This window comes from Lutra lutra, chromosome 16 (assembly GCF_902655055.1).
Source record: "Lutra lutra chromosome 16, mLutLut1.2, whole genome shotgun sequence".
NCBI classification, from domain to species: domain Eukaryota; kingdom Metazoa; phylum Chordata; class Mammalia; order Carnivora; family Mustelidae; genus Lutra; species Lutra lutra.
In genome coordinates, this window is record NC_062293.1 from 26,258,211 (window position 1) to 26,285,946 (window position 27,736).

General features: G+C 51.9%; 1 protein-coding gene and 2 long non-coding RNA genes across 10 annotated transcripts in view; 1 reads left to right on the top strand and 2 right to left on the bottom strand.

The window, feature by feature from the left end:
- Window positions 1-2,074: 2,074 nt before the first annotated feature.
- Window positions 2,075-9,454, bottom strand: LOC125087991 (uncharacterized). The gene is made up of 3 exons (XR_007123550.1): window positions 8,854-9,454; window positions 6,965-7,204; window positions 2,075-3,767 (listed from the first exon to the last, which is right to left on the bottom strand). It is a non-coding gene; the product is annotated as an uncharacterized LOC125087991 (long non-coding RNA).
- LOC125087990 (uncharacterized) lies at window positions 8,181-19,044 on the top strand. The gene is made up of 3 exons (XR_007123549.1): window positions 8,181-8,350; window positions 13,735-13,895; window positions 18,150-19,044. It is a non-coding gene; the product is annotated as an uncharacterized LOC125087990 (long non-coding RNA).
- A 4,770-nt stretch (window positions 19,045-23,814) lies between these two features.
- The window catches only part of SPAG9 (sperm associated antigen 9), a 141,307-nt gene continuing 137,385 nt past the window's right edge, over window positions 23,815-27,736 (bottom strand). For all 8 annotated transcript variants that reach the window (XM_047706158.1, XM_047706156.1, XM_047706157.1 and 5 more), the window contains one exon: window positions 23,815-27,412. In XM_047706158.1, the coding sequence (XP_047562114.1) occupies window positions 27,297-27,412 (116 nt within the window). In that variant the 3' untranslated portion in view covers window positions 23,815-27,296. The remainder of the gene's footprint in view (window positions 27,413-27,736) is intronic.

Genomic DNA, 27,736 nt, shown 5'->3' on the forward strand with positions numbered 1-27,736 from the left:
GTTCCAAAGGATTCCAAAAAATCCTGTAGGACGCTAACTTCTTCAGGTTTCTTTATGTCAGGACTTCTCTGGGCCTTCAGGGTGCTCAGGCACATGGACACTCTCCACGCAGTGGACTAAATGCAGCTTTTACCAAATATAGATGGCTCTGGAGCCCTTGCCTTCCAGAGCTTCTCCGGGAGCCTAGAGAGCCACTAACCAATGAGCCAATGAAGGCAGGAGACCAGGCACGGAGGGCGGAGGACAGTTATGGGCACAGGCTGAGGACACTTAGGACACGGATGGTTAAGTATGAGGATGCGTGGAAAAAAGAGAGGTTCCCTCGTCTGTAAAGATTCAAAAAGGCAGCCCTGTCAACAGGACATGGGTGTGGGTGGCTGCCGGGGGGGAGTCTGTTTTCTCGGGGCTTGGGCTCCGAGCGAGGGCACATAAGCACACAGGCCTGGGCAGACCCCGGGGGGCACGCACACATCACCAGCTCCCACACGGGGACAGACACAGAATGCACGCAGGTGTCCCCCTAAGAACACACACACACCGCTCTTCACCAGAGCACACCCACTCGTGCTCACTCACACACACCAACTCGCAGCTGCCCGCACATTAAGAAGGAGAGCCTGCGCCCCGCATACCCCCTGGGCTGCCCGTGCGCAGACCCTCCAGCCCAAACCCAAACCCATGGGAGCTCCCCTGCCGGAAGGGAAGGCGCCAAAGACACCGAAACTCAGACAGAAGCACGCGTGTCCAGAGCACCAACACCCCATGTTTCCTGTGCACACCCTGGGGCGCACATGCAGAGAAATCCAGGCGCCGGCAGGCGTGTGCTCAGAGGACACACCTGCGTGCACACACTCATGCCCTCCCACACAGTGTTGCTCAGCGCCCCTCCCCCACCACCCCCCAAGGTCCCTGCTGCTTTCTGCGCCTAAGTAGGGCCAGCTTTGGGGGGCGGGGGGTGGGGTGGAGTGACGCCGTGGCTCACAGGGAACAGCGCATTTAGCAAAGCAGTTCGCAGAAGGCATGTGTCCTTCGAGTATTTTTATCTTTAGCACTCTTATGTCTAGCAGAGTCTGGGCGGCTCCATATTGCTACCAGGAAGGAGGGCAAGTGGCTGCATTGTAAAGCAGATGGCCTCGGAGTGCAGAGGACAGATGCCCCTTGCTGCATGCCCCCCTACTCTTCACCACAGTGTCCCCTCCCCCAACACACTGGGCTCCCCAGAGCCTGGTCAGGCTCCACCCTTCATGCCAGGAAAAGGGCCAGCAGCAACCTACCCCCTCCTCCCCCCAGGGGAAGAGGGAGAGGGTCTGCCAGGCCCCAATCTATGCCCCCCCCCAGGAGCTCAGCTCTCCATCAGGCTTGGGTCTGGGCCATAACCCCCTGTGAGACACCTCTCCCCAGGTCCCCCACACATCCGCAAGGATGGTGCCCTCCACGATTTCTGGGCTGGCTGAAGGTCTGGGCATGTGCCCTGTGGCCCGTTGGCTGGTCGCAGACAGGCCGGTGGATTTCGAAAGCTATTTAATCCCTGGGTTCTGACGCACCCGCTTCACCACCAAGCAGGATCTAGTTAGTGCCCACGGATCTGATGTCAGGGGACGGCCCTGGCATGGCTCCATCCTTCCTACCCACGTGGCAGAGCAGCAGAGCCTTCTTGGGAAACACGAACATTCTGCTTCCCACCAGGCCTGCAAACTCCAGCCCCTTCTCAAAAAACTGCTGTCATAAAGACTAATAACCAGGAAAAACAATCAGGAGCTAGGGAGCGAGGATAGTGATAAGCAAGACCTTATAAGTTGGCATTTCTTTTAAATCAACAATAAATGTATTTAGGCAGAGGCAAAAAACTGGAAAAACTAACAGTGGCTATCTTTAGAAATTAATCATTCAACAAATATGTATGGCACACCTACTCTTTGTCAGACTTGTTCTAGGTGCTGGCGTTCTAACAGTGAGGGACAAAATCCTTAGGAATCTTATAGAGAGATAACAGATAAGAACAGATCCCGAAGTTCAATGTATCCTATTTTTAAATGGTGACAAGTGCAATGGGAAAGGGGTGGGGAGAAGGGATATGGGGTATTGGGGGGGGGGCTGCCATTTTTGATTGATTTTTTTTTTTTATAGCAGGTTTAGGTCTATAGAAAAATTAAGATAGTACAAACAGTTCTCCCAAAATACTTCTACATATGGTTCCTTCTGTTATTGACTTACACCATCTCTTACATTTTAATGCTGCATTTGTTACGATCAATGAGCCCATATTAATACACCATTATTGACTAATGTCTGTAGTTTATTCACTTTTCCTCGGTTTACCTAACTTCCTTTTTTTTTTTCCAGGAGTCCATCCAGGAGTCCATTCTACTTAGTAGTCTTCAGCCACAGGTCCTGGCTGTGGCAGCTTTCTCAGACTTCCCTTCCCTCAAACTTGACAGTTTTGCAGCGTACTGGTCAAGCGTTCTGTACTGGAAACGGCTTCATGTTTTTCTCATCATCAGCCTGGGGCTCTGGGTTTCCAGGAGCAGGATCGCAGAGCTCAGGTGCCATGTTTGTCACCTGTCACATTAAGGGTACATACTAGCAACGTGACTGGTAGCTCCTGGCGCTGACCGGGAGTTCACCAGATTTCTCCACTGCAAAGTTTCTCCCCCGCATCCCCCTTTTTATGCTGTCCTCTCGGGAAGGAAGTAGCTGTGGGCAGCCCACACTTAAGGAGCAGAAATCATGCTCCCCCATTTCGGGTGACGTATCTACATAAATGATTTGGAATTCTTTTGCACGGGAGATTTACCTCTTGTCCACTTATTAATTGATCCAATCACTTATTTATAATGGACTCATGGATGTTTATTTTACATTTGGGTTATAATGCAATAATATGCCATTTGTTGCTCCATTTCTTCTAGCTTTGCCTTTTGGGACCTCTTTCATCTGGGTCCTACATCCCTCCTTAATTTATTTATTTGTTTATTTCTTTAGCATTTCCTTACTTCCTGGCATTATAAGATGCCCTGGGCTCATCTTGTGTATCTCCACCCTCAGTTCTAGAATCAGCCATTTCTCAAGAGTCCCTGGTTCCTTTTACTGGAGAATATGAGAAAGTAAGATCTGGGCCCTCGGTATGTTCTGTAATTTTTAATTTGGTAGTTAGTAAAAGCTTCTCCAAGAAGATAATATATAAGTGAAACCTGAAGAAGGTGAGGAGCAAACCATGGAGACATTGAGGGGAGGTTTTCCTCTGCATTCCAAGCAGAGGAACCACAAGTGCAAAGGCCCTGAGATAGGCATGTATACTTTATACACAAAGAACAGGAAGTCAGTGTGGCTAGAACCCAATGAGAGGCACAGGAGATGATGTTTGGGTGCAGATGGGACAATCAGAAAGGACTGTGGCTTTTCCCCAGATTCACCAGGGTGAAGGTAGGAATGTGACATAATCTAACTTACTTTTTGATAAAAATCACTGGCTACTGTACTGGGAATAGAATGAAGGGGATGAGACCAGATGCCATTGCAAGTATCCCAGCATTGATGATGTTGGCTCAGATCAGGTCACAGCAACTGGGCGGGCGAGGGGTGATTCCCAGGGATAGTGACAGAATTTTCTGATCGATTGGCTGCTGGGTGAGAGCTGGTAGGGCTGAGGTTTGCCCAATTCTGGAAGGAGGCAGTTGCGGGGCAGACTGGAGGAGGGGCAGGTTTGGAGGTGTTCCAGGAGCTCACACATTGGACGCATTAGTTGAAACTCCCTTCCTTCACGCAGTCTGGACTTTAGGGCAGAGTGGGTGGGAAATAAGGAATGAGACCAAGGCCTAGGCGAAAACGCAGGTCCCCAGCCTCTCAGTCCTCTTCCCCAGCCATAAGTAGCCTCAAGACAACAGGTTTAGGCCCGTGTGGTCCACACAGGCTGATGGCCTCAGGTGGAGCCGAACATAGGCCCAACAAGTCAGCCCTCCACCATGAGCAGACAGGAGGCATTGAGAAACCTGACCCCAGATCCCAGGGAGTGCTGGCTCAGCCCCAAAAGAACCCTTGGCTTTGCTTAGACCAGGATTCACCGTGCACATCTGGGGCTCAGGTCATGGAAACACCCTGAAGTGGAGAATAGGCTTTATCTCCAGCAGGGTACCCTGCCCACACCAGGGTGGAGCTTGGGGGCCAAGTCTACTTTTTCCACAGCTCCCAGTCTCTGGGCCCCTGGCCACAGTCATCAGCACTGCGGAGTGAACGAAGGCCATATTCTTGAGGGTAGGCTGTCTGGCCTGAGGGAGGTGACAGCATGAGGTCATGAGACAACCAGAAACAGAAGATGGAGATGGGTGGGGGGAGAAGGGCAGAAGAGAGGTGAGGTGAGGAGATAAGGGGAGAGGAAGGTTTGGGAGGAGACTCAGGGCAGAGGGGAGATGGTGGAGGCTGGCAGCCCTGGGCCCATCTCAGGCTTCTCAGGCTGAGGAATGGGAACCATCAGCCAGCCTCTGGGCCTCCTCCCTTTTCCTCACATCCACATGGGCCCATCAACAAACACTATGGGCCCCACCCTCATGATGCACACACAGTCAGACCACCTCTTGCCATCTTGACTGCCTCCGCCCTAGTCAGGCCACCACGTTCTCTGACTTGAACCTCTACATGTGCCTCCCCCATGTCCTATGGTCCGTTCTCAGAGCAGCCAAAATGATCCTTTTGAAACAACACAAGATCAGGCCATCCCACCACAAACCCTCACAGGCTCTCCCCCAACCGCAGAGTAGAAAGGCCTCCCCTTGGCCCTGCTCAGCCTTCCCTCAAACTTCCTGTCCTAACTCCAGACCACACTGGCCTCCTCATTTTTCCTCTGACCCACTAAGCATTGCTGCCTCAGGGCCTTTGCACTTGCTGTGCCCTCTACCTGGACCGCTTCCCCCAACTATCCAAGTGCCTTATTCCTTCACTTTCTTCAGGTGTCAGCTCAGACACCTCCTCAGAGGCCTTCCCTTATCACCCTAACTGAAATAGATTCCCTTCCACCATTGTCGCTCCCTATCCCCTACACCCAGCTTAGTTTTTCTCAAGACTTATCACCACCTTATCTATATGTTTATTGAAGTCTTTCCCACTACAATTGTTGTGCCCAGCGATGTATCCCCAGCACCTGGAACAACCCCCACACAAGTAAATATTTTGTTGAATAAATGAATAACCCCCTCTCCCCTTCTAGAGATGGCTCAGGCCTGCCTGCCTCTTCAGGGATAACCAACCTAGCTCTCAGAAGTTCTCAGAGCTCTGTGGAAACTGCTAAACATGGAGAAACTCACCAAAACCTCCCCAGAGCCAATTCCACCACCTGAGAGCTGCGATGCCACCGTGTCTTCCCCGTGCCCTCCTGTAGGGCTGAACCTCACCCCTTCCTCATGCCTGCTCCTCGGCCCCGTGCTCCAGAGCCTCCCAGGCCCCAGATCCTTCTGGGACAACCCGAAACATTTCCTTATCCTCCTCATCTCCCATCCCACTCTCCCCTTGCTCATCAGCTCAGGGCCTCAGCAGGTCCCTGGCCCTTTCCCTTGTGTCACCACAAGCCAGTTTCCACAGGGTTCCAGAGCAGTGTTGCTAATGAGTACACCTGACCTGCTCCCTCCCTGCTTAAATCCCTCCTCTGGTCCTCAGGATAAAGACCAAGGACCAGCTGTCTGCCTCTGGCCCCTTCGCCTCTCCTGCCTCCTTCCCCTCTTTTTTTTTTCCTCAGCCCCAGCACCTGCCACCCTCCTGTCATCAAACGCCACGCAAGTCCTCTGCTCTCGTGTGATCACAACTAACTGTGTTATGGTCACTCGCTTCCCATGTTGGGGTCCTGGGGGTGCAGCCTGGCCACGGGGCTGGAGGTTTCTCAGGAAACTTGTGGATGGGATGCGGCCAGCGGAAGCCGAGGAGGGGCTGATGTCCCCTGGTCTGTCCCTTGGCTCCACTGCTGACCGAACCCCCCGCCGTATGCTCCATGAAGGAGGACCTGGGTTGCTCTCCTCCAGGGTCTGACACAGGAGAGGTTCTTAGGAAAATCTCCGTTGATTGGTTGAATGTTCCACTCTACAGAGTAGTTCTGAGTGATTTGTTTTGTTTTGTTTTCTACATGTCGGTATTTTCCTATTAAAAATCGCGGGCGCCTGGGTAGCTCAGTGGGTTAAGCCTCTGCCTTTGGCTGAGGTCACGATCTCAGGGTCCTGGGATTGAACACTACATCGGGATCTCTGCCCAGCAAGGAGCCTGCTTCTCCTTCTCTCTCTGCCTGCCTCTCTGCCTGCTTGTGATCTCTCTCTCTCTGTGTCAAATAAATAAATAAAAAATCTTAAATAAATAAAATAAAATAAAAAATCATGTACTTTCCTCATTTTTTGTTTTATTTTATTTTATTTTTATTTTTCTTAAGATTTTATTTATTTATTTGTCAGAGAGATAGAGTACTGGCAGGCAGAGTGGCAGGCAGAGGCAGAGGGAGACGCAGGCTCCCTGCGGAGCAAGGAGCCTGCTGTGGGACTCGATCCCAGGATGCTGGGATCATGACCTGAGCCGAAGGCAGACACTTAACCGACTGAGCCACCCAGGCATCCCTCCTTCCTCAGTTTTTAAAGTGAAAAAAAAAAAAAACAAAAAAAAAAAAAAACAAAAAAAAACCAACCCTTTCCTTGCAAAATCATTCTTTTATTAAAACACTGGTTAAAAAGTAACTCTTCCTGTATCTTCCGAAGCTGAACAGATAGAGGCAGGTCCTGGGCCCCTCCTGTGTACAGGCCCAACAGAGATGAGCCTGGAGACGCCCAGAAGACAGGAATGCAAATATTCAGTGACGTTATTCATGACAGCCAGGAACTGGAATGTACCCAGATGTCCATCACCAGTAGCACAGGGTGAAAATGTTATGATAAGTCACACGGTGGCCGGCTACCGGTGAGGAGAACTAATGCCCTAGATACGGGCAAACCTCACCAACCTGGTATCGAGCAGAAGCAGGCAGACACAGAAGACCACACAGTGTGTGGCTCTAGCCAAGGTCAGCTTAGAAGCAGGCCGAGGTCGCCCAGGGGGTTGGGGGTCCGGAGAGAGGTTTCTCTGGGGGTAGTGAGGGAGTCCCAAGGGGGCTTCTGAGCACTGGGGTCCATGGGTATGTTCAGCTTCTACAAATTCATCCAGCCGTATACTTACGAGCTCTCTCTCAAATTAATAATTAAATCTTTAAAAAAGAAAAAAGTTAAAGGAAAAAAAAAAAAGACATGAGTCCTGGAGCAGGTAAAGCCCATCTCTTTTTTCTGTCCAGAGGGAGGTGGGGGCAGGTGCCCACAGTCCCTGTGGCATCTTTGTCCCTCATCTCTGCCACCAGAGTTTGTCCCCAGTTTCTGAGAGTCCGAAAGCCCCAGGCTGGGGATTCTGGTTCCACAGAGCCTCAGGAATGCCAGGAGTGGGCGCCCCGGTGGGTCATTCGTTAAGTATCCGCCTTCGGCTCAGGTCATGATCCCAGGGTCCTGGGATCGAGCCCCGCGTCAGTCTCTCTGCTCAGCGGGAAGCCTGCTTCTCCCTCTCCCACTCCCCCTGCTTGTGTTCCCTCTTGCACTGTCTCTGTCAAATAAATAAATAAAATCTTTAAAAAAAAAAAAAAAAAAAAGAATGCCAGGAGCTCTCAGGTCCATTCCCAAGGCAAATCCTGCCATTATACTTGAGGCTCTAGAAACAGGGCTGGGAATTCGGACCCTGCCGTCTCTCCCTCCTGGACCCCCAGCCCCCAGCCCCCAGCAGCCACAGACCACAAGCTGGGAGGCAGGGTTGTGGGCCGTGGGCACGCTTGGTGTGGGAGGTCAGAGCCCAGGGCTAAGGGCTGCCTAGGTTATATCTGGGTTATATCCACAAGCTGTCTGCACCCTCGGGTCCCTGGGGTGGGGCTGTCTCCGCTTCAGTGGCTCCCACCCCACCCCCAGCAGAGACCCAGCGAGCAGGGCCACCCTCCTCCTCTCATGGGCAAGCGAAGCCCAGGGTGTCCCCCATCTGACCTTGCGCCTCACCCTCAAAGTTCATACTGCAGGCTGGGCCTTTCGGGGGTTCTAGATGTCGCAGTTGGGGGCAGGGGCAAAGGTCCAGCTCTGCCCTCTGGGGCCGGGCCAGGCTTGGTTATTTATAACCACGGGTTGCCTTACCTCCTGACCTTCAGCTGGGGCTAGCAATCCGCAGTGATTAGCGTCTCCTGCAGCCCACTGGGACCCAACACCCCCCGTGCGCCCTCCCAAGGCCTGGCCTCCCCGAAGGGCCCTGCAGGAAGCAGAATGGGGACCACAGTCCGTGCCCTGTGGCTCCCTCAGGCGGACCTGCCATGTGTGAGTCAGGACAGGTGGGTGCTTCTCGGGGAAAAGCCACCAAGAAAGACTCAGAGCTACTTGGGTCCCATGGCTTCCAAGGCTGAAGACGCTGGTGGTCTGTTCCGGGTGGCTCCCCGGCCTGGGTCTGCTCAAAGGGCTGCTCTCTTCAAAGCCAGGGGCGAGGAGGCGGCCCTGGAGACTGGCCCCCTCCCCCAGCGTGGTGCCTGGGATCACAGCAGACGAAATGCATCCCTCCCCCCTCAGCAGCCGCCCCTCATTCCCACGTGACAGCTGAAGCTCAGGGAGCAGGTGACCGACAGGTCCCAGCTGACATGGCCACCCGTGGCCGATGCCCAGCTCCCGGCTGATGGGAAGCCACCGGATGGCAGGCCCCCTGAGGGTGACAAGGAGGAGCCATTGTAGAAGGTTGGCAGCGGGGAGGGAGGGAAAGAAGGAGGGGCCCATTCGTTCGTTCAACACATTTTTGTTGAGCACCTACTAGGTGCCAGACCCGATTTCAGGCAGAAATCCTTACCCTTGTGGAGCTGATGGTCTAGGGCACAGGGGCAGTCCCCGGAGACACAGGTCACGCCATGGCTGAGGGGCTTGAGCCCTGAGGAGGGAGACTGAGGCAGGAAGCAAGAAGTTCAGGCTGAGGGTGTGTGTGTACTGTAGCCCGGAGCTGAATGTTTCCTGCAGGCGACAGAGCCCACCCAGGGGCTAACACAGCAAGCCCAGGCCGGTTTTGCCTCAACAGTGGGTGTCCTCCCCTGAGCAGCTTCCGGTGACCTTCACCCCGGGGCGGAGGACGAGAGTCTCACACAGCGCCCAGTCTTGGCAGCCATCCTGGAGGAAGCCATTTGGCTGCTTCTGCCCAGCACAGGGAGAAACTGAGTCAGGGGGCTTGAGGAGGGTGGCAGTGAGGGAGGGAGGAGTCTGGACGCTTCTTTCCTTTTCTGCCAGGCTCTCAGACGCTTGGAAACACTTGGAACTTTGGCTGTGTGGCTTGACCATCCCCTTACCCTCTCTGGGCCACAGTTTCCACAACTAAGAACAAAGGGGCTCAGCTGGGATGAGCCATCTGGGCTCCAGCTGCCTGGGGTCCAGCTCACCAAGTGTGGCTCCATCTGTGAGTGTCCCCCTTGGCGCAATGAAGCCCAAGGGCACAGGCCTGTGGCAGGTGGCAGGGGAATGAAGTCAGGAGAGCCCGGGGCTGGGTAGGAAGTGCCCGTGTGAGGTGCACACGTGTGTGGCCGTGTGTGAGCAGGACCCGCTTGCTGCCACGTGTGGGTGGACCACAGATACAGGTGGCGGTGTGTAGCTTGGTGTGTGTGTGGGGGACAGTTTATGCGGGACCGGAAAGGGGATAGTGTGTGTGCAAGTGAGGAGTGTGTGTGTTGCGGGGGTGCGAATCACACAGGTCTAGGTCCAGGTATGTATAAGGAGAGTGTGTGTGCGTGTGTATATATGCGCACACGTGCGTGTGTTGTAGGCGTGTCTTAGGGGCTGGGGTTTGCTCGGGGTCGGGGCCGTGAACCCTCTCGGCCCACATGGTCAGCCTGTGGCCGACAGGCCCTGACCAGTCCGTGAACTCAGGGACTGGAAGAGTCAGCGGCTTTTCCAGCCTTTTTGCCAAATGGGATGTCAGCACGGGGGCGGAGGTAGGGGGGGGTTGCAGGCTGGGGAAGGTGGCAATGACTTCATGACCACTGGCTGCTGAGCAGCTGGGGGAAGGGGGTGGAAAGCTGGGGCCTGGCCTCCCGAGGAAACCTGTTGGCACCCCCCGTTTGAGGCGGGGCCTGGGGACCCACATGGGGTGGAGGCAGCAGCCCAGCCACAGGGCTCGTGAGTCCTGGGGACTCTTTGGCTCTCTCTGTGGGGGCTGTGGCTCTGCCCGGGGCCTCAGGGGAAGGTGGGCAGGGGCCCCCTGAGGAGTGAGCGCCCTTCACACGGTCCCATATAAACCTACAACAACCCCATGAGTTAGGGACTTACTATTTTGCAAATGAAGGCACAGGCTCCCAGAGGCAAAGGGCCATGTCTGAAGCCGCCCAGCAGAGGGGAGAGGTCGTGCTGGCCTGGGACATGGTTGGTTTGTTTCCTGCTCCATCTCCCAGAAACAGGCCGGGGGCCAGGGGGCATCCACTAGATCTGCACTCGGATGCCTTGAAGCTTAGGTGTTGGGCTTTCTCCAAGTCCTCAGCCCCAATGCTCCTTAGCCCTCCCCAAAGGGCCTCCTTCCTGGGGAGGCCCTCCACGCACTTCTCTCCAATTTAGGGGGTGACAGACATCCGTAACCATGTGGGGGCCACCACAAGTAAACAGAAGCCTTTGCAAAGGGCAGACCCTTTGAGCACAGGCCATAGGCCGGGCCCTACGTCAGGCAGGCCAGGCTGCCTTGACTCACAGGGATCAGGCTTGCTTGGCTCCTTTGTGGGGCTGGAGGGGCCCCAAGATCACAGACCCGGGGGTGGATGCGAGCACTGTCTTTGCACCCAGAAGCTGAGATCAGCTCTCGGGGTGCTCTTTCTTCAGCCATTTACTAGTTTCTCATATAATAATAACCGCCCCTGCCAAAGCTTTATAGGCCACAAAATACTTTCACACTCTCTCACTTCATCCCACCGGCCTTGTGATGAGGAGCCAATATACCCATTTTACAGAGCAAGAAATGGAAGCTCGGGGGGCAGCTTCAGCGACTAGTCTCAGATCACAGGCCAGGACGTGGGCTCTGAGCCCCTGTCCAGGTCCGGTTCAAAGCAGCGCGGCGACGGTGGGCTGACGTCTCCAGGGCCCGGCTGCTCCAGAAACCAGCACAGTGACCACACCGCTCCCCAGCCTCCCCTCCTGCAAATGCTGGGGCTGGGGGTTACTGCTCCATGAGAGAGTGGGAGAGGGTATAGGGGGTCCTCTGCTGCCCCAGGCCTTGGGCCCAGGCAGGGACTGCAAGGGACCCATCGTTCTTGGAATATGAGCCCATCGACAGGGTTGTCATGTTCTCATCTGCCCGTGGCAAAGTGAAAAAGACAAGGACAATACAGTGAGGTTTTCACAGAGGGAGACCCACGATGTGAAATGCGGCCCTTTCATTTGTACTGTGTTCAGTGGTGTGTGTGAGCACACGCGTGTGCGTGTTCAAAAAGACCTTTCCTCTGACATTTCCTTTTACTGTCCTTAACTTAGCAACATATGGACCTGGTGACCACGTCTGGTCCTAAGTTTTTTTCTGGAAATGTTGGTGCCCTGAGAAACAGGACAGATGGGAGCCACTGACCTAGCTCTGGTTCTAGGTGAGACCTGGCATGGAGGAAGTTGTTTCTTAATTGAGGGATGATGTCTGAACGGCTGGAAAAAGCCACGGGAAGAAGAGGCTGGGGTTCCTGCCCAGACAGCCCTCGCGAGGCCCCAGAGCCCAGGCATCCCCAGGAAGCTAAGCCCATCTCCTTAGCTGCACGGGGAATTCTGAGAAAGGTCTCAGGGCCGGTTCTCCATGCCACACACCCTCCGCCTCTTCTCTGACCTGGAGCCAGGAGGAAATGTTCCCTTAAACCCACCCCTCCCTCCTCCCCATCCCCCCAAGGCTGACTCCAAAATAGCCCAGGCTCCAGGAGAAGACGTCATGGGTCCGGCTGGCCGCCCGCCCCTCCAAGAGGACAAATATAGAGGGATACTGGACACCGACAGGAGCCCCGGAACCTGGGGAGCCCCGCTCCCTTCCCTTCCTAGCCCTGCACCCACTAACAGGACAGCTGCGAGGCCAGCGCCTCCTGGCCTGGCCAACCCACCCTGGGACGTGTCCCAGCAAGCCCAGACCGGAGCTGGAGGCTGGCCCAAGGGGAGACCTAGCCGAGCTGGCCGTGTGCATGGGACACCTCCTCTATCGTGGGGGGGGGGGGGGGGGGTCCTCAAAGCACTTTTATAAGCGTCAGTGCCCACAGGCTGCTCCCAGGAGGGGGAGACCAGAAGAACCCCAGGTGGCTCCCAGGTGGACCAGCTCGGCCTTTCGTTCTTCCCAGCTTCCCAAGAAGGCCAAGGCCGTAAACCTGGGGGTGTGGGAGGCAGTCTGGAGGGTAGGCAGCCAGGCCAAACCCCAATAAACTGCTGGTTGAATCGAATTGCAAATAATTAGTTCTGATCACCAAAGCTGCCTCCACCCTCCACTCCCAGGAATTAAAGGTCAAGGGGCAGAGCTGCTGACGCAAATGTCAGGGGAGCCATGCGATTGGGAACAGCTGGGCTCCTGCTCCTGATGGGCTCCGCTGCCTGAGGTCGCTGGCCCCCAGCGCCCTGGACAAGGTGTCCCTTGGGGCTGAACTCTGAGAGCTGGCACTCGCGGCTTGCTCAGGGAAGGGGGCTCCGTTGCCTCCCCTCCTCTGGTTCTAAGGTCTTCGGAACTTGCTGAGGGTGGGGGCGGGGCGGGCACGGGGTGGGGGTAGGGGGGCTGTTAACAGAAATTCCGGTGAAATGGTGTTACCACATGTGTGGGAGCCTGGGGAGGAGGAGTAGCTTAGTGTCTTGTGAGCCACCCCCTCACCCCTAAAACAAGAAGAAACCTCTGCCTTCCTGGCCAGGGGCAGCCTGTGATGTTCCCCTAGGTGAACCCTAATACAGGCCCGCCCCGAGCAGCACCGTGCTCTGTGCACCAGGGGTGACCCCCAGCGGTCAGTGTGGGACTTGAACTTGGGTCTCGGGCAAGGCTACCGCAGACCCAGGCTGGGCAGCCTCAGCACAGGGCTGGGGACTCTGGTGGTTCAGTTTTGGTAAGGGGGTTGCTGGCGTTTGGCGGTATTTTTATATGCGCTGAATTTTCCTCATTGTACTGGATCTCGACCTAAATGTCCCACTGTTAGCAAATCAGCTTCTAAGAATGCACTATCATCTAGCCCTAAACCGGCCCCTCCTCCTGACTTCCCTGTGTCTATTAATAGCACCGCCACCCTCCCAGTCCCTGGGGCTCCAAACCTGCGAGTCATCTTCCACTCCTGCCCACACTGGGCTGGGCGCCTGGTCCCGCCCCTCCTCACTCTGCCGTCACTCTTCCCATCCTTGATACTCACTGCCACTACCCAGTCAGCAGGGCTCTCACCTATGCAACTGCTGCCCTCAACCATGCCACTGGGTCGGACCTGGGTATGAGCCCAGCCCCCTCTGCTTACTCGCTGTGTGACCTTGCACAAGTTACTCAACTTCTCTGAGCTCAGCTTCCTCAGCTGTAAAACAAGGATAGTAATCACAGCGCCTACCTCATGGAGCATTGCATGAATTCTGTGACAGGAGGGACACAAAGACCCTGTCATATAGGACATGCTCAATGCACGTCAATGATCACAGGCCCTCCTTCAGTCCCAGGCCTCTGTTCAGAAAAACCAAGGCCAGAGAGCTGGAATGTGAGCTACCATTGGGTGTTGCATTCCAGGTGTCTTTACAGCATGCTACAGAGCAGAGGGAGTGGAAGTTCCTGGAGTCTAGAAGCTTCTCTACCGTGGCCTCCATCATCACATTCTAGAACCCAGAACCAAAGGCCAACTTCTGAAGGCATTGGTCCCATCCGAGGGCCTTCGGGGCCGGTCTACCTGGGTAAGTGTCATGGTCATTCGGCCACAGCAGACACTTTGTGGAATGAGACAACTCTGGGTCACGTCCAGTGGCTGTGACTCAGGGCGACCCATCTGCAAGGTGGTGAGTGAGGCCACGCACACTGGCTTGGCATAGCCACCTGCCCGCCTGTGGGCAGCCGGCCATGCAGGGGCGGGGCCACCCAGCTGGTGCCTCCCCCTGCAACTGCCCAGCCGTCAGGTCCCTCTCCCAGCTCACACTCACCCCACCTCTATTTATTTTTTACTTGAGAGCCAGAGAGAGAGCACAAGCAGGAGGAGCTGCTGACAGAGGAGAAGTGGGCTCCCCGCTGAGCAGGGAGCCTGAGGCAGGACTCGATCCTTGGACCCTGGACCATGACCTGAGCCCAAGGCAGACACTTAACCGACTGAGCCACCCAGGCGCCCCTGATAGATTTTCAAAGGAGACTGAGGCAACAGGAAAAGCAGAGCATCCAGATTCAAACATGGGCCTGTCCTTCAGTCTCTGGATCCACGTACCGTGTCAGACGGTTGCTTTCCAGGGGGGCCAGCTCTACTCCTGAGACATTTGGCAATGCCAGGAGCCATTTCTGGTTGTCGAAACTGGGATGTGTGCCTGAGCTACTGGCATCTAGTGGGTAGAGATCACGGATGCTGCTAAATACCCCCAGCCCTGCCCCCGGGTTTGACTGTGCCCTTGGTGAGCAGCTCTGGTCCAAGAGTCATCCTCCCTGCCTCACAACTGCCTTGAGAGCTAAGGAAAGTGATGCTTGTCCAGGATCCAGGACTGGGCCTCATTCCTGCTCTGTTCAAAAAGGCCCCTCTCGGGGTGCCTGGGTGGCTCAGTGGGTTAAGCCTCTGCCTTTAGGTCATGATCTCAGGGTCCTGGGATCGAGCCCCGCATCGGGCTCTCTGCTCAGCGGGGAGCCTGCTTCCCTCTCTCTCTCTGCCTGCCTCTCTGCCTACTTGTGATCTGTCAAATAAATAAATAAAATCTTTAAAAAAAAGGACCTTTTCCTGGCCTGGGACACCCCTCTGGTGGGCAGAGTTGGGGTGGGCGTATATCCCGACCAGGAGCATTTTCTGAAATGATCTTGGTGTTTCTGCCTTACCCTGACTGGGGCAGAGTTTCTAGAACAGTCCAGTGCTCACTTACCTACCCCTTCAACAAAGGAAAAGCAGGCCCTGGAAGGAGGAGACTGCCCGCCCGGCAAGTGAATTGTGTTAGAAGCCGGGTGCGATTTCTCCTCTCAAGCCCTGGTCTCATCTCCCTGGGATCCATCCGCCCACCCCTTTCACTGGCATTTGGAGGGGAGAGACAGGAGAGAGGACTGGAGGCAAAAATGCTCCTTCAGAGCAGTCCTCGGACTTAGCAGGAGGACCCCAGGCGGGGAGGAGGACTGGTGAGGATTTGTGTCTGGGGAGCCCTGGGCAGAGGCAGGGGCATGGCCAAGAAGACCTTGGAGGGTGGTGTGGAGCCGAGTCCAGGAGCTGGCAAGGCCTCCCTGCCACTCACTTCAGTGGGCACCTGCTTCTCCCCTCGGCCTCAGCGGCCCGGTCAAGTGTCTTCTCTACAAAAACCATTCCCAAATAAGGCACTGCCTTCTCCCCTGGGACAGGGCGGGGGTGGGGGCCCAGGTCAGAGCCCTGACACCCTGGGCAGAGCAGGGCCTTGCTGGTTTACCTGCCTCACGCAGAAGAGCTTGTGGGATTGTGCAGGAGGAGGGCACAAGGGTCGGGCCCGCTGACAGAGCGGACCCCGTGAATCCCTTTCTGGCACTGCTCACTTGCCGGGACTGCGGGAATCCAGGGGTTTCAACCACACTCGCCCGCTCTGGGCCTCAGCTCAAGACACCTGTTTCATGTGGGGTGGGGTGGGAGCGGGGGATGGGGGACCTTACCACCTTCCAAACCTCAGCATAGGTGTCAGGCGGGGATGGGGCCTCTGTCTGGCTCGGGAGGGCCAGCTGACCCCGGGACAAGCCCAGACACGCAGCTGTTCCTGGACAGGAAGCGGCCGTGGTAAGGGAGGGGAAGCAGACGCCAAACCCAAGGACGTCTGACTGGCTGAGTCCTGTTAAAAGGGTCTGGATCCAGTCTCGGGAAGGGAGCAGCCTCCTGCCACGGGAGTCTCTTCTCTGGGGCGACATTTTTGTCTTTAGTGGAAATTTCTTGCTGATGGCTTGACACCTGACTTTGACCTTTCCTTCTCTAGCTTAGCTCTGCCGCTGGTGGGCTCAGGAACTGCGCCCTCCTCCGAAGTCCCCCACACTCGCTTCTTCCCAGGGGTGCTCAGAGGCTGCAGGGCCTCCCACCTCCGACAATCTTCTCCTGCGGAGGCTCCAGGGCCAGCCAGGGGGCACCTGGGCCTGGTGTGATTCCACCATGAAAGTTCGGGGTCCCGGGCCCTAAGGAGAAGGACCAGGCGGCCTGGTTGTTGCTTACCAAAGGTTCCTCCCAAGCCCCCTCATCCCGCGGGCTGTTCCCACTCCCATCCAGCATCCCTGCCATCCTCCCCACTCCCACCAAGCGCGGATCCCAGGCCCTTCTTTCTGGGACCAGCTTTGCAGGGCACACTCCCTGAAGCAGCTCTGCGCAGGAGGCTGGGGGAAGGATGGAGAAGCTCTGAATGGCGAATGGAGTGTGGGTGAGAGGAGCAGTCTTCCTGACCCCAGGGGACGGAGGGACAGAAGCTGTCGGCTGCAGTTTGAGACCTTTGTCCTCAGGTGAAGAGAGCCCTGGAGCAACCCTGAACTCTCTCAGGCATCGAACTCCCCAGGCTTGAGGATGGCAAATGCTGCTGTGAGACACCGCCCGTCCTCCAGGCCTGTGTGTGTGTGTGTGCGTGTGCGTGCGTGCGTGTGCACTCCAGTCTAGAGCACCCAAAGGCCGTGGAGGAGGCTGCAGCAAGGGACCTGGTTCCCAGCACTCCCAGGCTGGCCTCACCTCCCTCCCTGGGGCCTGCTGCCATTATGCTTAACGTCTCAGTCTCCCCTGTCCCCACCAAGAGGATCCAGCGACTTCTTGCAACTAACTTCAGCGGAGGTGCTGTGGTTGGGAGGGGTCCTAGGTGGCCCTAATGCTCTCTTGCTCCTGAGGTTTCAAGTCATGGGGTGGACAGGAACCCTAGAACTCCTCTCATCCAACCCTGTCATTTGACAGAAAACAGAGAGGCAGGGAGAAAACGACCCCTTATGCTGATGGCTCCTCAGAGCAGTCAGGGACAGGGGTTCATGCTCCTGGCCGAGGACCCTGGGGATGCCAAGAGCTGGCTGCAGCATCGGTGTGGGCTTGGGGACGGGCTCTAGCCACTCGGCCCCCTTCCTCTAATCCTCACCCCTCCTTTCCCCCCTGTCAGCAGCAGTTACAAAATCCAGGAAGTAAATGTGGATTGATGGCCTATAAAGGGCTTAGTTAGTGCTGTGACCTGCTGAGTTATGTAACTCCTATTTATTATTGGCCTTGGACGGTGTTTCTATTGAAGCAGCTCACGAAGCTGATTCCATGACATTTCCTTTAGCCTTATTCCGTGGCTGCAGCCGAAATTCCTCCGTAGCTTCAAAGAGCAGCAATGGGGGTGTGGACTTTCAAAAATCCCCTTCTCCAATCCATGGGCCAATGTTGCTCTCACCCTTACCAGCCTCTGCTCACCTCAGCAGGCGTCCCAGGCTCTGGACCACCTGCCTTCCCTTTGCATCCCTGGGCTGCAGGCTGCCTCGGTGGGCAGGCGGAGCAAAAGTGTTTCCCCCATCCCCCGTGAATGAAAGGAGAACGACTCGGGGCTGGGAGAATCAAGATGCGGCCCAGTAGAAAGAACAGTGAACCAAGAGTCAAGAGCTCTAGTCACGTCTGCTATTGGAATAACGGCCCACTCGGGGCCTTGGCATGCTTGTTAGGAAAATGGAGTAGTTTCGCTTCTCTGTTTAATTGGAACCCCCAGCAGGCACCCTCCTCGGTCCGGTCTGGCCTGCTTCGCTTGGGGGTGGGGGGCGGGGATGGGGTAGGGGAGCAGCCTGGGGAGGGCGAAGGAGAGGGATAAGGGAGGGGCTGCCAGTCTTTCTTCCGGTGCGAAGGCAAGTAAGGCTAATACCAACACGATGCCACCTTGTGTTCAAAAGGGAGCAGAGCCCAGCCTCTCTCCTTCAGGGGAGCTTTCCAAACAAGTTCATTTCCTCTGCCGCCACCCCTTTTCTGCTCTGGGAAGCCAAGGATCCTCCCTAATTGTCACCTCTCGGTCCTTCTCTTCCTTCCCCAGGATGCCAAAGGGGCCCCACAGAGAAGCTCTCTGAAGGGCCAGCTGCTCAGTGGACTTTTGGAGGCCTCTTCCCAGTTCAAGAAGGAGAAGATGGACGCCCCAGGCAAGTTCAGGCCCCAGGGAACTCCACAGTATCTGTCTTCTTCATTAAGACACACAAGTATTAAGATCACAGACATCATGCCGTGATGCCTCAGGGACAGATCGGTGCATCGGGGCAGCTGGTTTGTACCAAGTGGTATAGGCTACAGGAGTTCCCTCCATTAAGGACCTGGCCGGGCACGAAGGCTGCTAGCCCACACAACTGCACATGGCACAGATGACTCACCCCTGGAGAATGTCACCTTGGAAGAAGCCTTTGCGCCCATCCAAGCCCAGCCCTGGCTTTTCCAGGTAAGGAAAACTGAGGGTCCACCGTGAGGAGAGGACTTCTAATGGATCGAATGACAGAGGGGGACTAGAACAATTCTGCATTGCGACTTGGTTTTTGAGATGCTGCTTTGGGCTCACAATGTATCACACCAGAAGGGTCTTTGGAAAAAAAGGGCTGTCACCTGGGACCCCAGAAACATGGCCTTAATATGGAGCAGGATGGTCTGATAAACCCTCACTTGAGCAAAGCCCAACACTGGGTCTCTAACTCAGCCAAGGCTGCCTCCAGGCATCTGCCCAGTTTCTGCTTACCGCTGGCCAGCCTCCTCCAGGAAGGACGAATGCTCACGATACAACTCAGGATCAATACTGGAGTCTTTTCTGGTGAAAAACGTGCCGAGGGGCACCTGGGTGGCTCAGTGGGTTAAGCCTCTGCCTTCAGCCCAGGTCATGATCTCAGGGTCCTGGGATCGAGCCCCGCATCAGGCTCTCTGCTCAGCAAGGAGCCTGCTTCCTCCTCTCTCTCTGCCTGTCTCTCTGCCTATTTGTGATCTCTCTCTGTCAAATAAATAAATAAATATTTAAAAAATAATAAAAATTTTTTAAAAAGTGCCAAACTTTTGCTCCTAGTGCCTTTACTTACAGTCCAAGGTAAACTCCCCAAGATAGAAAGGGGGAGTGCCTACAAAGTAAAAAGCCTGTTTCCACAGAAGCACAGCAGGCCAACACACAGCAAAGGGCAGCAGCTGACCATTCACTCTGGGCTAGGCCACTTGTCTGCGCTGGCCAAAGGTCAGGGAAAGCAGGCTTGGGGAAGGAAGACAGGAAAAGAAATTGAGGCCTCAGTGGGGGGAGGATACCAATGTTTGTCTACTGTGGAGTAGTACTTCACGCAATCTCATTTCCCCTCCAACAAGGCTGTGAACGTTTTTAAAAGACGGCTCCACTCTTTTTGAATATGTCTGCACTTGAGAGGTTCTGCAAAAATCTTAGCAGATGGAGGTTTGGGCTCTTGCCTGGACAGAGCAGCGCTCAGCAGCCTCTAATCCTTCTTGCCACCATTCCACACCTGGCTGTGCACCTGGTGGTAATATTTTATTTACTTCCATAGGTCTGCTCCCAGCCTGTTTACATGCAGTGACTGGAACATTTTTTTTTTTTAAGATTTTATTTATTTATTTGACAGACAGAGATCACAAGGAGGCAAAGAGGCAGGAGAGGTTAAAAAAAAAAAAAAAAAAAAAAGAGGGAGAAGCAGGCTCCCCGCTGAGCAGGGAGCCCAATGCGGGGCTTGATCCCAGGACCCTGGGATCATGACCTGAGCCGAAGGCAGAGGCTTTAACCCACTGAGCCACCCAGGTGCCCCTGGAACTTAATTCTTACCATAAAACATCATGAGCAACAGACACTGAATCCGTATGTTTTGGGGGTATCTCAAAATGCCAAACTTCCCACTGTTTCCACCCCTCAATCTCTCCCTCAGCATGCCTGCACAGAATGAAATGAACTCGTAGATGCAAGAGAGACCACGAGTCTCCTGGTTGAATTTTCATGGAGAGCTCCCTTTTTCTTCAGTTGGGGAGGGCGGAGCAACAGAGAAAGTTATTCCCTAAAGCTCCGACAGGCCCACAATACCTCTGTTTCCTCACCTACTTCTTTTAGGACAATGTCTAGAACACTTATAAATAGACTGGAAATAGGATTCTGCATTAGGGGGCACCTGGGTGGCTCAGAAGGTTAAGCTTCCGGCTCTTGGTTTCGTCTCAGGTCGTGATCTCTGGGTTGTGAGATCGAGCCCCGGGTCGGGCTCCACATTCAGCTGGCAGTCTGCTTGAAGATTCTCTCTGCCTGTGCCTACCCCTCCCCAAAATAATAAATAAATCTGTTTTTAAAATCTTAAAAAAAAAAGAATATTGTGCATATATAAGCACTGAAGACCGATTTCTCTTGTGTTTATCACATTACAAAATAGCCAAAGCAGACACCATATTACCAACAGCATTTGATCCACTACTAACAAACGTGCCGCCACCATACCGGGCTCCTCTTCATCCCGTGCCTTCCTCCCTCCCTCACCCTCCCGCCCTGGCCCTGGGAAGCTCCAGTCTGCTGCTGGCTGCCCAGCAGGGGCAGGGGGGCCGCTGGTAGCTACCGCAAGCGTGACTTCACTTTGCCATCACAAGAACCCTTTGGGGTGTTCCTCTCTTGTTCCTTTAGAGCAAAGGAACAGGTCAGTCACTAGTGAAAGGTCACAAAATCAGGCAACAGGGGACCAGAATTCTAACCCAGGTTGCCTGACTTGAGACCTGTCTTCTCCCAACGCCCCTGCAGGATCCTCTAGTGAGGGGTTGTCTGGTTACACCCCTGGCGAGGGCCTGGATCCTTTACTCATCTCAGCCGGGCCTGCTCACCACGGGGCAAAGGCCCCTCCCTCCTAGGGTCAGCTGGGCCTCTGGATCACCTGAGAATGATGGATTCATGAATAAATACTTTCAGAAAACCACTGGATGTTCTGCAAATGCAAGCCAGTCATGGTAACATCTGAAGGGCTTTTAAAATTTTATTTTTATTTTTGGAGCCCCTGGTTGGCTCAGCGGGTTAAAGCCTCTGCCTTCGGCTCAGATCATGATCCCAGGGTCCTAGGATGGAGCCCGCAGAGAGCCTGCTTCCTCCTCTCTCTCTGCCTGCCTCTCTGCCTACTTGTGATCTCTGTCTGTCAAATAAATAAATAAATAATCTTAAAAAAAATAAAAATTTATTTTTATTTTTTAATTTTTTATATTTATATTTTTGTATTATCATTTTAATTATTTTTCCTATGAAAAAATAGCCTTACCAGCTGCATGGGAGATGAATATTCCCTTTACACTTTTAATGTAGCCGTAAGTTCAAAGTACCCTAAGCTGCCACTATCCATGAGTCAAAAAGAATAAAGGGGTGAGGCTGGGGTGGGTGAGCCTGCTGACAGGAAGCCACGTGCTGGCAAGCAGCAGCTAAGAAAAGGGACGCCGGGGTGGCAGCCTTTGGCTCAGGTCATGATCTTGAAGTCCTGGGATCAAGCCCTGCGTTGGGCTCCCTGCTCCGTGGGGAGTTTGCTTGTCTCCCCCTCCCCCGTTCATGCTCTGTCTCTAATAAGTAAAATCTTTAAAAAAAAAAAAAAAAAAAAAGGAAAGAACCAGCTAAGAATGAATGAAGCTTTCTGCTTCTGGAAAACAGACGTTTGTGAGTCCAGCTGAGCTTGTGAGTCCCTCTCATGCAGCTGTTCCCAATGCAAGGCTCCGAATCACCTGGGTAACTGTTTCTCCAAACACTCCAATAGAATAGGACCCCCTCTGGCAGGAGAGGAAGGAGGGAGTGATTTCCGGAATAGCTACAGCAGGCAACTCCGGCCATACCCCCCCTTCTGGCCTGGTGGAGAACTGCAGCCACTACAGGAAGTTGCCAGGCCCCCAAGCAAGGCCCTGTCACTCCACCTCTCTCCCCGCCTTGAGCCTCAGATCAAACAGTAACTACTTCTTGTCTGTGGCTGGGAGTCAAAGTTCTGCTGGGACATGAAATCGAGAAGCTGAACTATCTGGCTCCTTGCATACATTTTAAGTCATTAAATTCCCCCCACTAGGTGTCTGGGCCTCATAGGGGCCTGGGGCAAGCAGGTATGGTTGGTGTTTTTACAGACACTGAGACCAGTTAGAGCCAGGCTCAAAGGGGCTGGAGTGAGGGCTTTTTGGATTGCCTGGATAAATCACCCCCCCACCCCGCCTTAAATGCATGAGAGACCTAAGGTTCAAAGATGTTAGAGCAGTATTCCTCAGCCTAAGCCGCATGTCACACTTACCTATGACACTTCACAGATGCCTGGGTCCAGATCCACAAGAGTCCGAATCAGTAGATCTGGGGTGGAATTTTATGTCTTTCTGAGTGCTTCTGGGCTGCTGTGTTTAAAGTGACTTCCCTAGGGTTTCTATAGGGGCAGAGCCTGGCCAGGTCTAGAGCCTTCTTTCCTCCTATATACCATTATGTGTCTAAAGGAAATGAGTTTAAAACTGAACTGTACAGGGGCGCCTGGGTAGCTCAATTGGTTGGGTGTCAATTTCAGCTCAGGTCATGATCTCAGGGTTGTGGGATCCAGCCCTAGGTCAGACTCTGTGCTCAGAGTCTGCTTGACCCTCTTCCTCTGCTCTGCCACACCCCTACTCCTGCCACTCAGTGCTCTCTCTCTCTCACTTCCTCTCAAATAAATAAACAAAATCTCTAAAACTCTATTATTACGAAGTATTTAAGACATTCTGAGAAGTCGCCGAACTACAAAAACTTTCCTAACAAACTTGCCACTGCAGAAAAATTAAGCTTGTGCCTTCTGTGGTCGCTAGGGCCGTCCAGCCTAGGCAGACTGGGAGAGGCCCGAGGGCTGGAGGAGGGGGCCCTCAGGGGCTCCAGCAGCTGTGCTCCCCTAGGGCATGGATCACAGGCCACAGTCCCTGTGCTGAGGTCAGTGCTCCAGTCCTGTTGCCTCAACAAAACTAAAGTGAACGTGTCCTTTCCTGTCCTGCTTCTCTGGCTTCTTCCCTGAGACTGGTAGGATCAGTAAAAATGACTGAATGAGGCTGGAGTTTCCAAAACAATGACCTTGCCGGCCCCAGAGGACTGAGGGGCAGGAAGGTAAGGTCCTGTAAAGCAGGAATAAGCCAGACTATTAATTACACTCCAGAGGATCCGACCTCCACTGGACAGATGGCTGTGCCTTCATCAAGCGAACTACCCTATTAATATGCTGATCAGGGCTACTTTTACTGTCCTGTCAGAGCCCCATGTTTCCTGTAAACAAAATATACTGGATTGGACTAAATACCACTGCATTGAATATGGACTCACACTGTGCTACCGCAGGATGAGTTCTAAAATCATCCTTCCTTCCAGAGTCTCTCCCAATCAAACAGGTCACAAATAAGCACACTGTATTATTAACATCTACATTACGGCCTGCCTCTCATTACTGAGTCAGCCTGGCAACTGGAATGCCCTGTATCATATGTGGGTTATTACTCAGCAGGCCCACATTTCTAGAAAGCCCTATTGTCTATTACTCATATCTCATTTGAACATGTGAACCAGGCAGACATGTTCTTCATGTATTCCCCACTGCTCACCTTCAACCAGTGCCAAATGGCAACCATCCTTGCCCTCAGAAATGCCTGCCGTGTTTGATGGGGGAAGATTAATAGACTGTTGAACAAAAACCAAGTTCAGGCCCCTAGGAAAGGCAAAACCAAAACAAAATACACTGGGCCTCATACATGTTTCATATACATATTTATATATATTTTTCATGTACAAAGTTACATTCCGAACCCCAGGGGTTCCATAATAGAAATAAATACTGAAATAACTACATTGCTAATTGAGCTTTTTGCTCATAGAAATGAAGCCTCAGCCTCTAAGAGACAACAAGTGGGACATTCTAGAACCCATTTTTCAGATTATAGAGGCCAGGAAAAGCCTGGATAAAATGTCTAGGACAAAAAACAAATTCAGAACATAAAATGGTTAAAATATATTCAAATATATTGAGAAATGTACGACAAAATTAATAATAGAAACTTAATTTTTTAAGAGAAAGAAAAAGACATTTAGTGTTACAAAATAGCATAACCCTGTTAGAAAAGCATTTATGATTTCCACATTTAATTCTCTCTTCTCCGCTCTTCCCATGTTATAAACTGGGGCCAAATGAGTCCCTTTCTCAACATGATCAATTAAGAAGAGCCCTAAATCTGCTTGAGTCCTTTGGTAACGATCATAATACTCACAAGGAAATAAATATTCAGTTCCACAGCATTTGCAAGAAAGACGCACATTCTTTAGGACAGTTAATATTATGAGACAACTGTTTTGCTTTGTTTCGTTACTAAGGCAGCCTATGTTAAAGGGTCTATTCTCAAATGTAGTTAGACCTTTACAAGAAATGAACAATACAGCAACTGAGAGAATGTATTTTAATCTTCTCTATGCAAACACAATTTGAAAAGTTATGTGCTGCATACTTTGTGCTCAAAATGTTTTACACTCTCAACAAGCTGCATCTACTAAGATATTTTGTTCCTATTTAAAAAATTCAGATCCACACAGGTTGGAGAAAAACACTCTCAAAACGGTGTTCTTCTAGAATATTCTCCCGCTGCCTCACGGGGATTTCAACCTGCATTTCATAGTGAGTGTTAGGTTGGCGTACAGGAAACTGACATTTTTGGACATCGGCAATGGTTGCACATCGGCAGTTTCACACAGGTCGACCTCATACATAACCCGAGCATAACAAAATGAGGACATTCTCGGGTATCCCTTATTTCTTCCAACCAGGGGCATTCTATATTTTTTTATACAGAGAGACCAACCCAAGGGATTTGAGACTCTTCTCTGTCCTTGAGTCGGTGGGTACAGGCAGTTTATACCAACCACTTTGCTGCTTTCAAGAAGCTTACATTTTGGTTATTTAAGTGAATGTTACCACCCTGACCAAAGTGAACATTACAAGAATATAAGCCTATTACTGGGGAAAAGGGGGAAGAAAAGCAATCTGCAGAAAATATTTAAATGAAATTAAAAATATAAGGACAAGCCCTTAAAATAACTCATACAGTAATTTCTGTACTCTCTCTAGTCCCTGAATTAACAGGGCGACAGATAATCTGACTGCTTTAAATGAAATGGCCGCACCCCTATATTCCTTATGCTAAAAGCCAGTAAGTTCAAAAAGACCAGTCTGAACCATTGTAACATGTCTGCATCTTTCATCTTTAACTCCTCATTTCCCAAATTATATTTGGTCATACAAACACGGTAAGAGACTGAAGAGCAAATGGGGTCTGACTCTGGGATGCTTACTTCTTGGGACTAAATATTCCCAAGCACTTTGGTGTCTCCTTTTTGTGAATTTATACAACATTCCCCGAAAATGTTTAAAATTGTGGGCTTTTTGTTTGTTTTTAGGTATTGCCAAAAATGGCTCAGATTTAAATTAAAAACATAGCTTCTAAGCCACGGATAAGTGGCCCAAATGTTGATGCCTTGAAAAAAAAGTGACTGAGTAACTCAAGCAAAAAATTATCCTTTTAGTACAACTTTCACCAAAGGAGTTTTTCCTTCAGGCCATCTAAAGTGGCCACAACTTTACTGAGTACACGATGTGCTTAGAGACACATGTGGCCAAACGGATCCAAAGGCCTCCTCCAGCTCATTAAATCCCACGTATTTATGATCCAGCTGACTCTGTAGATGCTTGAAGGACAGTGGCATACTTTTTATAACTAAGTCTGCATGACATTCAGAAAGAACAAATCCCTGGCACGTTAAGAACACGTACACAGTCTCAGGCCTGTGTTTGCTTACTTTTCCTTCAAGACGTCGTTCTGAAAACTGGGAGTCTTTCTTCAACAGGCTTAGATTTTTAAAAATAACACTTAAATTTATATTTAGTTTTGCTACAAGAAATGGTAAATCACACATTTTCAAGAAGCTGGAGAGGGAAAAACTGCAGCATAATGGTTTTTGAAAAACTTAAGAAATAAGAAAATCAGTTAAATCCAGACTTGGTTTTTTAAGCGGGATCCATGCAAGATGATGAACATGTCAGCTTTTACTCTGGTATCTTGGCTTTGTCTTCTTTCCCTTCGTAGTTTTCCTCTTTGAAGATGGCATTTTAATCTCAAAAGAGCACAAGAGCTTAAAGGTGGCATTTACATACAAAATATCAAGTGCTCGCTGTTCTGCAGTTTTACACAGAACAAAAGAAAATACTGTTTCTCACCGAATGGTTCTTAGGCCGCTCTATCACCACTGCAGCTTTGTTCTAACTCACTGGTAAGACCAGTACGAGAACAAATGGTCAACAGGTGAATTTTTACATGGAAAAAGAAAGTCAACCAACCACCACCATTCACAGGATGGTGACAGAGGAACCCAAAACACAATTTCCTTTAAAAAAAAAAAAAAAGATCCTCCCATTGTTGAAGCGATCTTCTGAGCCTTATAAATAAATGTTTCAGACATGTCAGTATGAAAATGAGTGAGACTAGTCTCAAAAAAAAAAATAATAATCAGAATATTCAGAGAGCAGGCCTCATAAACATTAGAGCTCTAATAAGTCAGAAACAGGAAACTTTTATTTAAATAGTGTAGTCTTAATTTCTTTAATATAAAACCCCCCCAAATCTGATGAAAACAAGGTTTTATATACCATATAAACAAGATTTGTCAGATTTGAAAGTGAAAGTAATTTACAGTTAGCTTTTAGCCCCCTGGGACATTTAGAGAAATCCTGATAACCCATCTGATCCTAGTTTGTGTCAATTTTATGATACATTGGGGAAAACTTTAGTATTGTACTTAATGGTACAATTTCACTTATCAAGTGTTCCCATTAATTCCATTATTAGTGACAGCTAAAAAGTGACCCCATCAAACAAAGTGAGTGACATGAACCGTGGCAGAGTGAACCACACTGGATTGCTCTCTATAAGTCACCAGCTGGCCTTGAGGAAACATTCTTTGATTTGTTCCTAACGCGCTGCAGTTGCCTAAAACAGTGGCGCAGCGACACAGCTCGCTCCCGCATTGTTATGGTAGGACAGTCTCTGTAATGTAAAGTTAACAGGGGAAAATGCTCACACAGTATGTGGTGAAACTTCTTTCACAAAGAGAGCATTAAATAAAGGGGCAAAGGGAAATGAAACCATGCAGAAGAGACAGCTGCCCCGTCTCCACCTTTTTCCGACGTGCTCACTCACTGCCGTACATCACTTGCCACACGATCAGGTGACTCCTTTCTGCTTTGGCGACAGAAGGTTCAAGTGGAAGATCCTCTCCAAGAAGTTCTGATTCTCCACCTTCATCACCTGGGGGATGATAACAGGAACTCAAGTTAGGCTGAGCATGGAGTACGCAGGCCGACAGACAGCAGGTGTAAGGCTCATGGTTAGTTTGCAAACAGGACACGCAAAGCTTGGCCGACGCCCACGGCAGAGAACACGGTCCAAGAAATGCCAGGAGTCAGAACCTTCACTTGCCCAACTTCTGAAAGGGTTAATCCATTTTTCAGATTACATTTATGAAAGCAAGCTTACTGTACTACATTAGAAACTCATCCCAGTATGTCTGCATACTGAGGTTAACAGAAACGAAAAGTGAAGAACGCAAAGCTGTCCAACCCCATGTTCATC